Below are 13886 nucleotides of genomic sequence, written 5' to 3' on the forward strand. Positions count from 1 at the left end.
TGCAGACACACTGCCCTTACCTCCAGCAGCACGTGGACTGAAAGCAGCCCCAGGCAGCTCCCAGCTCTCCTTGAGCAGGACCTGGGCTGATGGCAGCAGTGAGGCGGCTGAGCCCCGTGGGTCTGTGTGGGAAAATCTGCCCCAAAGCGCAGCCATTGGTTTGGGAGGTCACGCATTCAGCGGTCTGAGTGACAGGATCCTTACCCACATCTTTTTCATCAGCGAGCAGAGTCGTGTGCTTGTCTGTCATATCTGTGCTCAACTTGCTTAAATATTGTTAGAGATGGAGGGGTTTTAATCTGGGTATGCAGCGCAGAGCGGTGCTGTGGGGGAATGTTTAATTGGCTCCCAGCAGAGCAGCGGGAGCTGGGTGCTGTGTGGGTTTTCCTCCAGAAGCCTTCCCATTTTCACCTTCTATTCATGTCCTCTGGTCCTTTCAGCGCAGCATCGCATTACAGTGGGGTTTGTTTCCCTCCCAGACTGAATACAAACAAAGGTCATTTACTCGTATTTTTAGGAGGTTCTGAAAACTTAGCGAATTTGTAGCTTTGAACAGCACTGTTGACTGTTGTATGTCTGCACAAAAATATTTCCAATAAACCTTTTATTAAAGCAACTCAACGGACTCAGGCTTGCTTGTTTTATCCACCCCACAAGTTCTGCAGCGAGAGCTCAGCATTGAATGCACTGCACATTTCGCCTGCAAAGCTGCTGTCAGGGTCAGTTGGGGTTTTTATTACTTTCTGGGTATGGGGACACCTCTGTTAGTGCCACGGGCGAGACCTGGGTTCTTCACAGCGGGGTGAGTCAGGCCCAGCCACAAGGAGAGTGTCCGGGTAAGAGCAGTGCCGGCAGGCTGCTGGTGTGTGCCTGGTGTTTGAATGGTGTCAGGAGGAGGAGAGCCATCTATTCCTGTAAAGTAGGTGGGCAGGCTTCTCTCCTACAACTGCTTTGTGTGATCTCACCATGGCTTCACTATAATGAGCCTGGGAGATCTTTGTTAACACCTAAGTCACACAGACACAGCTGAGTAAAATGAAGCCCTGGACTCTCCACTGCTCTTTTTCCCATAGCTCAGTTTGCAGGGGGATGTTCACCACAGGGCCTGCACGCTGCAGGGGTGAGGATGGCCTGGTGGTGCACCAGCCAGTGACACGGGGACATCAATACTGTTGTTCCCCAGAGCATCCTGAGCACTGTCCTTCCCCAGAGCACCCCAAGGGCTGGGCAGGCACCCTGCTGCTCTGCAGGCAGAGGAGCACAGCACCCAGCTGTGCCACTGGTGCTCCTCTCCTTGCTTGGAGGAGCAACTCTCATGCTCGCTTTCCTCATGCAAGGCTCGCAGCCCACGGCCTCACACAAGGGCTCTCCTGACCCAGTCGACTCCATACCTGCAGGCCCTGGGGGACACACAGAGCATGCCCAGCCAGCAGCAGTGCCAGGTGACTGCTGTGTGTTCACCATCCACCCAGTAGAGCTCTGGTGACCTCAGCGAGAATTGCACGATCCCCATAGAAAGTAAAAGTGCGTGGGCCTTAGCAAAGATCTCTTTGTCCAGATACTGTTAGATACTGGTGTTAAATAGATTTCCGCAGGAACAAAATGCATATTTATACGTAGTCTGGCTAAAGCTGTTCGTCTTTAGGGTGCTATAACTTGATGTTTTTTTCCTTGCAGATTGTCGCACTGCTGACTGAGCCATTTTTAAGAGCCTAGAGAGACTCGTTTCAACCAACAAATTACTTCTGGATTTTTTAAATGTAGGAAACAAAGAGGGGTTGTAAGCCAAGTTTCCCCATTTGCTTTACAAGTCACTGTTGGAGCACGTTTCCAAGTGCTTTTATCCCAGAAGCCCTGGTACCTGATGTGTCCCCTTGTGCCATGGCCTGGCACAGAGTGCAGGGACCCCTCACACTGCCACATGAGCACCTGCACCAACATCAGGCTGGTGATAGACGTGAATAAAGCTTTATTCACCTGGCTGTGGGAGAAGGTGGTGGCTCCCTGCGCTGTCCTCTGCAGTGCGCTGGGAGCGAGATAACCCTTGGAATTGCTAAGCGTAACGAATTGCTGCTTACACCCCTGATTAGAGACGTGAGCGAATTACCCCTCTGCACCCCCAGCACTGTGACAGATGAGCGCCCGCTGCTCGCGTCCCCCAGCACACATTTGCAGGAGCAGCTGCTGAGGCTGTCGCCGGCGTCCTCGGTGCCTCATACCAGACCAAAACGGAATCAAAGGCCCCAAACCCTGAGATTAATGCTCGAGTCTGAAATGGCAGCATTGAAAAAGAAACGTGTAACTGAGAAAGGTCCGGTTGAGGAATGTTAAGCGGGAAGATTTCAGAAACACGATCCTTTTGTGTGAGCTTGCTACAGCAGCACCCGGCCACCGAGCACTGCCCTTCCCCAGGGGCAGCCCTGAGCCCTCAGCTCCACCTGTACTGACTGAGCGGTGAGTCCCAATGAACATGGCAGGAGCAGAGGGTTTCCTGCCTCTTCCTGCTGCGCAGCGGTGCAGCTCCGCAGGGAAGCAAGGCATAGTGTCACTGAATGCCAGCCTCAGGCATCCAGGGTGAGGAGGGGGCTGCACCAGGTGGGAAGGTGAGGCCCTGCTGGTAGTGCTGGGTAGGTGTATGCTGCGTTTCCATGCTGTGTCAGATCTGATTCGTGGTGGACTGACAGTGGAAGAGGCAGTCCCGACCCCTTGCTGTACTTGCCATGGTATCAAATGCTGCCCCACCAGGGTCACATCTGCAAGGCAGTGAGAACTGGGCTTGCTGGGGTAATACAGACACACAAGTACTGACAACCTACCCTGAAGCTACGAGCTTGCAGGACACCAAATCCTGTGGTAACATGCATGGTGGTGCTCGCAAGCCTTGTGTCTGACAGTGCCTGATGGCAAAGAAGCCTCAGCACAGCTGTCACAGCCAACAGCACTCGTTTGCTGGCCCCTGACAGATGCCGTGGGTTGGTGGTTTGTGCTGGAAGCCAGCACCCAGTGCGGGGGGGAGAGGAGACTGGGAGGCTCCCTGCACACAGCAGGATGCAGGTCTGCCTTTAAACCAAGCCCCTGGGTGTGACGGTGCACCAAGCACAGCCGTGGCGTTCAATCTGCACTGCAGGAAACTGGGAAGCCCATTTTCCCCACAATGGGACATTGGCAGTAATGCAGACTGTTGGGTGTGTGAAGGCACCGGGATTCTTTTTCTCAAGTACAAACACTGAGGAGTCAGCAGCTGCATAAGCCAATATTTACTTCTGGAGTAATAAATCACAGCACAAGCTGTGAGCCACGAAGGATGCTCAGCTCAGAGGGACGTCCTGTGCGGAGCCAGACCTGTCCCTGGGGCACAGGAGCACCGCCATCCATCTCTGTGGGCCTCCTGGATGTGGCTCGTGGCTGACATGCCTCGACGTCTGGGGATGAAGGGAAGGTGCTTGGTTTGGTTGGCATCCTCTGACGGGATGCCACCTTGCCCTGGCTAAACAAGACTGAGTCCTATTCCTTTTGTTTCTCCTGCTCCTTCCTACTCAATTTTTAAGTCAACCTACAAACCAGAAGGGGCCGTGCCGACGTGCTGCAGTGCTAACCATGACGGGTTACCAACCAGCCTGATGGGAAGCAGCTCACCCTTCTTTTTTTAATTAATCAACATTTTCCAGCTTGACGTATCATCGTTCTCAGCTTTACTGGAGGTTTTCTGAAGGACTGAAAGGCAAATAAGGGTTTGCTTCCCTGTTTGCTTCTTCTTATCATGTTGAGGAGAAGGGATGCCATTGCCACTCTTACTTGGACACCTGAATTGTGCTTTTGCTATCAGAAATCTACTGAGTGCATGAAAGGACCCTGCAGCAGCAGTATCACCTTTGGTGGGAAATGGGCTCCTCTCCCAACAAGGCCGTGCTGCTACCTAACACCCTAACTCCCCCACCTCCCTGCACGCTGCTACCTGCGCGTGGGATGCAGGGAAATGCTGCAAACCCCACCGAGGACAGAGAAATAATACAAAGGGACCTACAGAAAAGCAAGAAATAATACAAGCAGGAAACAGTAAAATGAGCTTCAGCTTGGAAAAATACGTGGGAATACAGGCAGGGAATAATATTTAGTAACTAATTCAGTGGGAGGAAAAGAATTGGGAGAGCAGAAAACGTGAAGGGCAGAGCTCCAGCAAGACCAAAAGTGAGCAGCAAATGAGATGCTGTGGAAGGGAGGTGCTGAAGTTCACGTGCTGATCCAGGACCTGCAATCTGGCTTGCTCTCACGTGGGATCCCATTCCAAATTCAAGCACAGGATGCTGATTGCACTGAGCTCCACATCAGTTCGCATGGCAGTGCCTGGCAGCAGCTGTATGGGCGCTCTCAGATGCCAGCAGGGGTGGGGGTGGAGCACAGGGCACAGAACCCCCAAGTGCTGCCTGCGTCCCACTGGCTGTTGGTGGTGCTGGGCTGCCCTGGTGCAGTACTGTGGCTCTGGGCACCAAGGGCCTGCTGCCGGCCTCCAGGCCTGAAGGGGTGCAGCTCCAGGGGGGGATTCAGGAAAGCAGTCAGCAGTTGTTCGCACAGTGACTGCTTCCTTCTGCCCACTGTACTGGACTTGGGCACATACAGCACTTGGGGCCAACTCTGCCCCAGCATGGAGGACGTGTGCCACAGAATGAGGCAGTGACAGTGCAGCACGTGGCTCTGCTCCCTGCCACCAACAGCCCCAGCTGGCACAGGCAGCTCCTGACCACTGCTGAGAAAAGAGCCTGCAGTCAGTAGCAAGGTATTGAAAAAGCACTGAAAAAGCGCTCAGTACGTGCCCAACTGCAAGGAAGTGAGAACAGATTTAAGAGGTGTAAACAGCGGGACAAACAGGAGGAATTGTTCAGGGCAGTCTGGGGAGACGAAGCTGAGTAACAGGATGAGAGCTGGCAGGGCCTACAGGCACAGCGGTCAGGAGGGCTGAGCATGGAGCTGCGGGGGAATTAGAAAGGAGGGAAAGACAGGAACTGCACAGCAAACAGCCATCCTGCTGCAGCACCCAGCTGAGCCCGTCTACTCTTGCCTTCCTGCTTGGGTGCACCCACACCACAAAGCCTTGTTTCCTATTCCTGCCTCCTCCACTCGGCCTCGCAGCACCTCCAGGGCAGCTGCTGTGGCTTCCAAAATCTGTCTGACAGCGCAGCCTTGGCTTTGCTGTGCTGGGACACGTTACAGGAAGGGGCAAGCGGGCACCGACTGCACACAGAAATGACTGCGACAAAGCAAACAAGAGGAAAAGTCACACCATAAAGTATTTATTAAGAAACAAAGGGGGCTTTTTTTTTTCTTCATTTGTAAGAAGCACTTCAAATCAAGTGCCCTGCCAGAGATTTAAAAGCTATATCAAACGGTAACATTGGTTTTACATTATTATACATGACATTAAAAAAACAAAAACAAACAGCACATCTCACAAACTTCCTCTTATTACAACTCGGGTCTCTTTGCCTTCTGCTGTAAATTATTTTCTACAGATTTAAATTTAACTTATTCTTTTTTTTCTTTTTCTTTTATTTTTTTAAACAAGTAAACAATATACAAAGAGTCACCTGAATGCCACGGGTCGCAGCAGGCGCCCTGGCAGGGGATGCCAACCACCCCAGGAGGCCATCGGTCCCAGCACAGTGGGGGGCAGTACCACCCTTGTGGGAACTCAGTGCCTGGGGAGAGCCCGGCCGGTGAGAGCAGAGCTGATGCAAGTCACCCGTTCACCTTTGTGCTCCATCATCACAACCGTTTCTCCCTTCTGCAGATGACTGTGTGTGTGCAGCACGTTTATAGGCAGATCGTTACATTTGGTGACTCTTCCACACATCCACGTGGCTTGAAGAGAGACGCACAGAAATAGCAGCGTCCGGTTATTGCTACGTACTGATGCAGTATCAGACAAGGAATCCTCTGCTGGCTCTGCTCCGCTTGTCACAACAGCTTGCTCCAGGTTTTGCCCTTCCCACACAGTTGCAGCACTTGGTGCCGCTGCGGGGGATGCTGAGATGGCTGCAGCTGGAAGGGCCTGCAGCCACAGGGCGGGCTTTGTCACCAGCCTGATGGGTCGCTGTTTGGGGGGTGATGCTGACAGAGGTGGATGGAAGCTGCGGCTTGAGGTCAGCTCCAAGGGCAGCCAGTGTCCTGAAAGCACCGCTGGTGGCAGGAGGAGCAGGCAGCTCACACCCTGCTCGGAGCAGAAGTTCGTGGAAAGAAAGCAAGCTTGTGCCAACCACGACTGGTTCTCAGCCTAGAGGCAAAATCAAACCACAAAGGGTTTCAAGCACAACAGAAGAAAGGGATGAGCAATTGGTGCGCTCCTACATAATGTAATTCCTACATAAATACCGGGAAGCTGCTCTCGCAGAACTGAGCACCACGTGGCAGCACACCCCATAACGCCACAGGAGCCAGAACCAGGGACCAAGCACACGACGGCTGCCCTGCCCGGCTCTGTCACAGTGGGAAATGTCAGTAGGAGACGGGATGAGGAGAAAGGCTTAGTGAGCACTGCACTCTCATTCTGTGTAACAAAGCTCTTCTGTGAACTAATCAGGCAAAGACTTCGGACCATGTCACACCTGAAGGGCACTTAATGGCGGCGGCATTATCTCACGAGCACAGTGATCCGAAATGCAAATGCATTTCCAGCATAATCCTTTGCCACTGTAAATCATGCACGGGAATGAAAGCGTATCTGGAAACGTTAATGCAGCGGTATCATCCTACAGTTTCTGGCAGCGGACCTCGATGAGAATAAATGGTTTATAAACACTGCCTGACATGCATGAGCCTTTCCGAATTATTTACAAGCTCTGTTCAGGGAGCCGCATTCCAAAGAAGTATTTCTCCTCTGCTCAGTTCGGAAACTGAAAGCGCAGCACAGCAGGCAGCTACACGGTGACCGCCGGGTACATCTTCTGCTCTCCGCCAGCATGTGGGTACGGGGACTGGATCTGCCGGTAGCCACCCTGCAGCCCATCCAGGAACTGGGGCACAGGGGCGAGCGGCACCGCGTCGTGCGGGACAGCATAGCCCACGTAGGGCGGGTGCAGGAACTGGCCCTGGTGCGGCACGATTTGGGTGGCCTGCTGGCAGTTGAGCACCGAGAAGTTGGTGGGCATGTTGACGTAGACATTGTTCATGGTGCCCTCGGGGAGGCAGCAGTTGGTCTGTGAGCGGGTCGGAGGGGCGCGTGCCCCTGAATTGGCGCTGGAGCTGGAGCTGGCGGCAGTGCTGGACTGGCGTGAGGATGAGCCGCGTGACGCACCTGTGCTGGCGATCATGGGGATGGTCTCCATCAGGCGGGCACCGGAGGGAGCGTGGCTCTGCTGGGGTTCCTGCTTGGGCCGCAGGCAGCGACAGCAGCAGGCAGCCACCAGTGAACCCAGGATGATGAAGGCGACAAAGACGGAGCCGACAATGAGGAACGGTACGTAGATGGGCACTGCAACGGCAAGGAGAAGGTGGGCAATGGGATGAGAGCAGGACGGCCCCTACACCCCACAGCCAAACAGCCCCCAGGACACAGCCTGGCATTCAGGATGTGCCGTGAGGCAGTCAGAAGCATGGCCACAGCACAGTGAGCATCCTGAGAGCAACTGTGGCATCTGAGTGGATTGTGTCTCCAACCAGGAATACCCAGCAGGAGAGCAGAGCATCCAGCCTGAGCAGTGCCCCAGCAATGAGGCCAGGAGCTGGGGCAGCCCCAGGGATGGCCATCACTGCTCCACACATCAGCCCGGGCTCTGCACAGGGACTGGGGTTCTACCACCATATGCCGTGGGATGGGAACACAGGGCAGCAGCGGTGACAGCCTTGTGAGGGACTAAGAGTAACGTGGGGACACAGCCTCCCTCCAGCACTCCCCAACGCTCCCGATGAGCCTGGGTCTCACACCGCCACTACAACCCACTCCCTGAGCAGGGGGCTCCGGGCCGGACCGGAGGGTGAACGAAGCTCTGCGCCTCGCGAGGGGCTGCAAGGGCTGCGCTGAGCTCGGCCGGTGACCCAAAGGCCGCATCCTCCCCCATTTCTCCCGCAGCTCCGACGCGGCCGATCACTCCAGGCTCGCACAGCACGACGCCCGCAGCGCCACGCGGCACTCGGCTCCCGGCAGGTGCACGCACTTGCTGTGCCGCACACAACTTCTCCGACAGCGAACCTGCCCCGCTCACAGCATCGCTGCAGCGAGGCGCAGCGGCAGCGCTACAGCAACCCCCGGGGCGGCGTTAGAGCTGCGGTGTCAGACTCCAACTGATCCCTGACGTTCCATCGTAGGAAAAGCCGCCCGCAGCGGGGCTACGCGGGCTCCAATCCCCCGGAGGCGTCACGTCGCCTCCCCCCCACCCTGCGCTCCGTTCGCTTTTCCCCCGTTTACAGCCGGGCTGCAGCAGCGGCGGCGCCGCAGGACGCGGGAAGCGCCGTCCCTCCGAGTCCCGGCGGACCGCCGACCGGGGCCGCACGGAGCGCCCGCCCGAGGAAAGCGCGGCCCCGTCCCGCCCCCGCGAGCCGCCCCGTCCCTCACCTGCCGCCCCGTCGGGCCCGTCTCGGGGCCGGCCCTGCTCGCCGCCGCCCTGCCGCCGGTCGTTGTCGCAGCCGCCCTGGTCGAGGCGCGCCTCGGCGCTGGAGCAGCAGTAGCGCAGCGCGCAGCTGCCGCAGCAGATGGTGGCGTCGCCGCCGTCGAAGCGCTCTGGGCACTGGAAGCCGTCCCGCCAGCCGCCCTGCCCGTCCAGCCAGCCGTGGCAGTACTCGCCGCTGCCCGCCGCTCCCGCCGGCAGCAGCCAGCCCAGCGCGGCCAGCAGCAGCGAGCAGCGCCCGCCCCACATGGCGCCGGGTCAGAGCCCGCCCGCGCCGGGGCAGCGCCGCCCGCCCCCCGAAGGCTCCCGCCGCCGCCGCATGCCCGGGCCTCGCCCGCCGGGGTGCGGAGCCGGGCGGAGGCGTCGGTCCACGCGACGCGACGCTACGCCCCGCCCGCCGCCACGGCCCGGCCCGCGGCCGCCATGGGCACGGGGACGCCGCGAAGCCGCCCGCCTCCGTGCGCCCCGTCCGGGCCCGCCGCTGGGCGGGGGGCGCCGCGCCCCGCCCTTATAGTGGCTGCCGCCGCCGCCCCCGCGCATGCGCTCGCCGCGGACCGGCCCACGGCCCCCGCCCCGACGGCGCGGCCCCGGCCCGGCCCCTCGGCCCCGGCGGGAGCGGGGCGGCACCTGCGCGGCGCGAGCGGAGGAGCCCGGGCGGCGGGAGGGGCTGGGAGCAGCCGCGGGGGCTGCACGCGTTGGTGCTTCTCGACTGAGTGAAGCGAGCGGGGCGTGCCCGGCGGTGATGGAGTACCGGCAAAGTTTGCGTTCCCCGCCGGAGAGGCCGGCAGCCCCCGAGCCGCGGGCGGCTCCTCAGCAGCAGCGCGAGGCACTGCCCGGTCCGCGGAGCGCCGCTGCCGGCACCGCCTGCCCTGAGTTTGGGCTGCACTCGCGTTTTCACGATGAAAAACCCGCTCTGTTACCGGGCACCCGCCCAGCACAGCGCTCGGCTCCCGGCGGACCGTCCCGGCTCTCCCAGCATCGCGGCGGGGATCCTCGCCCCGTCCCGTCCTTGCGAGCCCAGAGCTCGCTCCGCTGGCACCGTGCGGCACCGCGATCTCTGGCGCTTGGCGGAGAGGCGGATTTCTTTCATTCTTAGCCGCCTCCTGTACGCGTCTGCGTGCCCAGCCGAGCTGTGCGGGCAGAGGATGAGCTCGGCTGGGCTCTAACCTGCCGACCCAGCGGCACGCAGGCAGAGCTCGCCGCAGCGTGGCCGTGCTGCCCCCGTGTGACGACGGCGGGAACGGAGCGCCGTGAGCCGCTGCCGTAGAGCGGCACAAACACACGGGCACCGAGTTTATTCCCGTTGAATATCCGTGCTTTCAAATGCGCGTGTGTTCGGGAGAGAAAGGCGTTCTTTTTCTGGCTCTCATTTCCTGAGAAGTAATTAAAACAAGTTGTGTGAAATACCTCACCAGGGAGTCAGGACAGTAGGAGCAGCCCAAGGCTGTGGTAACTGAACTGAGGCCCTGGGCAACAGCAGCCATCACGGTACCGGCTCCTGCGACACAGACACCTCCACCTCACAGCCAGCTCCAAAGGCACAGCTGTCTATGAGCTGAGGGCAGGCAGAGGTGCTCAAGGCCAGGATGGATAAGGCCTCAGGCAACAGCAGATTCATGTGTGCTTAATGTGTGGGTTTGGGTTTTGTATTATTAGTGCAAATTAGTAGAAAATTACAAATGCATAAAAGAGTGTTTTATAGATTAGGAGATTTTAGCATATTGCTCGCAAAACTAGTTAAAGACTATACTTGCTTGCAGCATTGCTATTTTACTTAGCATCATAAGTACAGATAAAACCTGACTTGGAGTTCTACCCTCATGGTCTGAGCTGTGAGCTCAGCCAGTGGCCCAAGCAGAGGATGGGCTGACTTGTGCTTCAGCAGTATCATAGAATTGCTCAGGTTGGAAAAGACCTTAAAGATCATTGAATCCAACCACAACCCAACCATATACCCTAACTAACAGCCCTTCACTAAATCATGTCCTGAGCACCACATCCAAACGGTTTTTAAACACAGCCAGGGATGGTGACTCAACCACCTCCCTGGGCAGCCTATTCCAGTGCTTAACTACCCTTTCTGTAAAGAAGTTTTTCCTGATATCCAAATTAAACTTACCCTGGTGCAATTTGAAGCCATTTCCCCTCGTCCTGTCACCTGTTACCAGTGAGAAGAGACCAGGCCCACTCTCGCTGTAATTACCTTTCAGATACTGGAGTAGAGCAATAATGTCTCCCCTCAGCCTCCATTTCCCCAGACTAAACAGCCCCAGCTCACTCAGCCTCTCCTCATATTCTCCAAGCCCTTCACAAGCCTTGTTGCCCTTCTCTGGACCTGCTCCATCACCTCCATGTCCTTTCTGTGCTGAGGTGCCCAGAACTGAACACAGTACTCGAGGTGAGGCCTCACCAATGCTGAGTACAGGGGCAGGATGACTTCACTAGTCCTGCTCACCACACCATTCCTGATTCAAGCCAGGACGCCATTGGCCTTCTTGGCCACGCTGCTGGCTCATATTGAGCTGACTGTCCATCAGTACTATAGCGGCATATGAGGCATGCCAACACCCACCTGGTCCTACAGGGCTGTTCCTGGGGTTTGGCCAGTAAGCTGTGACTGTGGGGTTAAGCAGTGCAGTGTTAGTGGCAGTGAGTTGCTTTAGACAGCCATCACTTTCCATAGTGAGAAGATGAAATAACAGTGGCCCCCCACAGTCAGGAAATGCTAACAGTGTTAACAGCATTAGAGACCTTGATGTTCAGCTTGGAGGAGCTGCTATTCAGCTACCTAACTGTGGAGCTAATAGACTAGCTTCAGCTACCCAGCTGCATACAGCTTATACTCTTTCTCCATCCAAGGCTGCATCCAACCGATGGTCTAAAAAGCTTCTTGTCACCTTTTCCCACCCCATAAGAGCTCACACCAGACTGCTACTGAATTCTGAGTATTTATCAAGGCTTTTCCCTTGGCCATGAGCACACCCTAGTGCCCAATCAAAACATCACCATCCTGGCTCACCGTTTTGACTGGGATGGTCAGCCCAAAAGCACACCCAGTGGTTCTTCAACACAGCACGTTAAGGACACACAGCCAACAAGGCGCTTCTTGCCCAGGAGGCAGAGATCAGCCTCTGGTCAGAACGGGACTTTGGAGACAACTGCATGACATTTTACAACGGTGTTGTCCTTGGGCTGCCTAAGTGCACGCTGTACATTGACACCTGCATTGAAAAGAAGAGGGAAAATCAATCAGTTTGAGAGCTCAGTTGAACAAACCAGAAAACCACCTTTCGTCTGTTCAGCTGTTGACCTGGTTAGGACAGGCATATGCTTTCCAAGTTCTCCATGAGAGAGTTCAGCAGAGCTGACCTGCTATCAGTTCTACGCTGAGTTTTGTGTAAGCTTCTAAACTTAAGCAGCTCAGAGTAAGCTAGAATTGCCTTACTGCTAAAAGGTTAGGAAAGGAAGGAGTGCGCTGCAACACCTGGCACACTCACCTCCTCACTGCAGCGCTCCACGACTGCAGCACAGGGCCATGACAACTAGATTCCTGAGGCTGGGTAAGAAAGCACCGAGTAACAAACCTCACAGCAACACAGCACAAACTGCAATCAGCCGTCCCACTGACAGCAGGAAACCTCACACTCCACACCCCGCCATCTCCCGCTCCTTCCCAGTGACATACCTGGCCAGGTAGGCGGGAGGCTCCAGGCCATGGCAGCACTCTGCCTCACCGCCTTCCCAAGCCCGGCCTGGGATGTCCACAGGTTGCATGGCTCTGCTCGGTATGCAGAGCTAGCAGTGCCTGCAGGCAGTCACCACATGCTCACAAGGTACTGGGCAGGGAAAATAGGAACAGCCAACCAGCACAATCCCAGCAGTTAAAATGTATAATTTAATGCTAGAATTTATTGCCCTTTATCTCCCCCCTCTGCTCCCCAATTACATATCTGAACAAGAGCTCTCAGAAAACAAACTGGTATAGTGCATAACATATTTCCAAGCTACAGCATGGATGCATTTTCCTGTATGGTTACTTCCCATTTCTCATTAAACCCTGCACGTTACTGCTTGTTTACCCTCTGCTGAGGCATTCCAGGAAACAGCACCACCACCAACAGGTAACAGGTGACTTAATAGAAGTAATTCAGAGTCTGATAATAGGTGAGGACTGAGAGGGGTGTTTGATTTTTTTTTCCCCAAATTACCATTGATGTTAAAGAGAAAAAGGCCACTTAGCCCAAGGCTCAACATATAGTCACGTTAAGAATATACAGTTAGAATGGGTGTGCCAGGATCTGGATTTCAGAGGCCTCTGGTGAGGAAGATGCATGAAGTCTTCCCAGCTCCCAAGCAAAAAGAAAACAGATGTGTGTGGCAAGCAGCACACAGCCAGCTTGTCAGTGACACAGGCAAATATGGGTGTGCAGCTTCTGAGATGATGGACCAGAAAAAGGTTCACAATGCAAGCAAACTGAGGCTTAACTCTGTCATACCCCCTGCTTACAGATATTGCAATGAGAATAATGGAAAACCCAAGGTCCTTCTGGTGGAAGAGGCCACATACAGCACAGCTGTACAAGGCCTTAACAAATAAAGAGAACCACATCCATCACACTTCAATCTTCCCTTCTTTAAAGAAGAAACTCCAGACTTGATTTCATTCCACTGTGTGTAAGTACAGGTCAGCTTCTTTAGATGCCTTGTAGGAAATGGTCATCCCTCGAGTGTGTTTGCGTTTTGCACAATAATTGTATTGCACAGCTTTACATTGAAAGAATATTTCAAGCAACATATGCAATGCTGAACCATGAAAGTCATGGCTAAATTCAACAAAGTAAGGCTAAATTCAACAAAGTAACATTTTGGGAAGGTAATTATTTCAAATCCAATTTCAACCACTTCAGTTTGTACTACAGCATGCAATGATTCCATTATGTAATCAACTTCTCCACCTAGGCTAGAATTAAGGAGATACTGCTGCCTTAACATGAAGAGAAACAGAACAGATACACAGGAGGCTCAGACTGCTTTAGAACTGACAGAAATCTGCCCTAGCGCTACGTTACAGCCCAGCCCAGCTTCATATTGCTCAGTGTGAGGAGGCTCCAGACAAAAAACCACAACCATTCCCTCCCTGGCTGGCCCTCCCTTTCACTCCAGGGATGGAGGCCCTAACTTCAGCAAGGAAACAACCCATATAATTCTACATGCTAGCTGACTGTGGTTTTGGTTTCCCTACATAACATTGGAATACAACAGGAAACGACCTTTCAAATAGGCAAATAT

At 55.2% G+C, this 13886-nt stretch overlaps 1 protein-coding gene across 1 annotated transcript; it reads right to left on the reverse strand.

The window, feature by feature from the left end:
• Positions 1 to 5553: 5553 nt before the first annotated feature.
• On the reverse strand, positions 5554 to 8942 carry SHISA2 (shisa family member 2). The gene is made up of 2 exons (XM_072342904.1): positions 8546 to 8942; positions 5554 to 7465 (listed from the first exon to the last, which is right to left on the reverse strand). The coding sequence occupies exons 1-2, from the start codon at positions 8844 to 8846 to the stop codon at positions 6912 to 6914; spliced, it is 855 nt and encodes a 284-aa protein (XP_072199005.1). The 5' UTR covers positions 8847 to 8942; the 3' UTR covers positions 5554 to 6911.
• Positions 8943 to 13886: the final 4944 nt, after the last annotated feature.

The sequence above is a fragment of the Excalfactoria chinensis genome, chromosome 1 (genome assembly GCF_039878825.1).
Source record: "Excalfactoria chinensis isolate bCotChi1 chromosome 1, bCotChi1.hap2, whole genome shotgun sequence".
Taxonomy (NCBI): domain Eukaryota; kingdom Metazoa; phylum Chordata; class Aves; order Galliformes; family Phasianidae; genus Excalfactoria; species Excalfactoria chinensis.

Excerpts from the sequence above, each read along its gene's own strand:
- SHISA2 (XM_072342904.1), bottom strand. The coding sequence starts at position 8,846 with ATGTGGGGCGGGCGCTGCTCGCTGCTGCTGGCCGCGCTGGGCTGGCTG. Across the intron at positions 7,466-8,545 it reads CGGGCCCGACGGGGCGGCAG|TGCCCATCTACGTACCGTTC; the intron begins GTGAGGGACGGG and ends TTGCCGTTGCAG.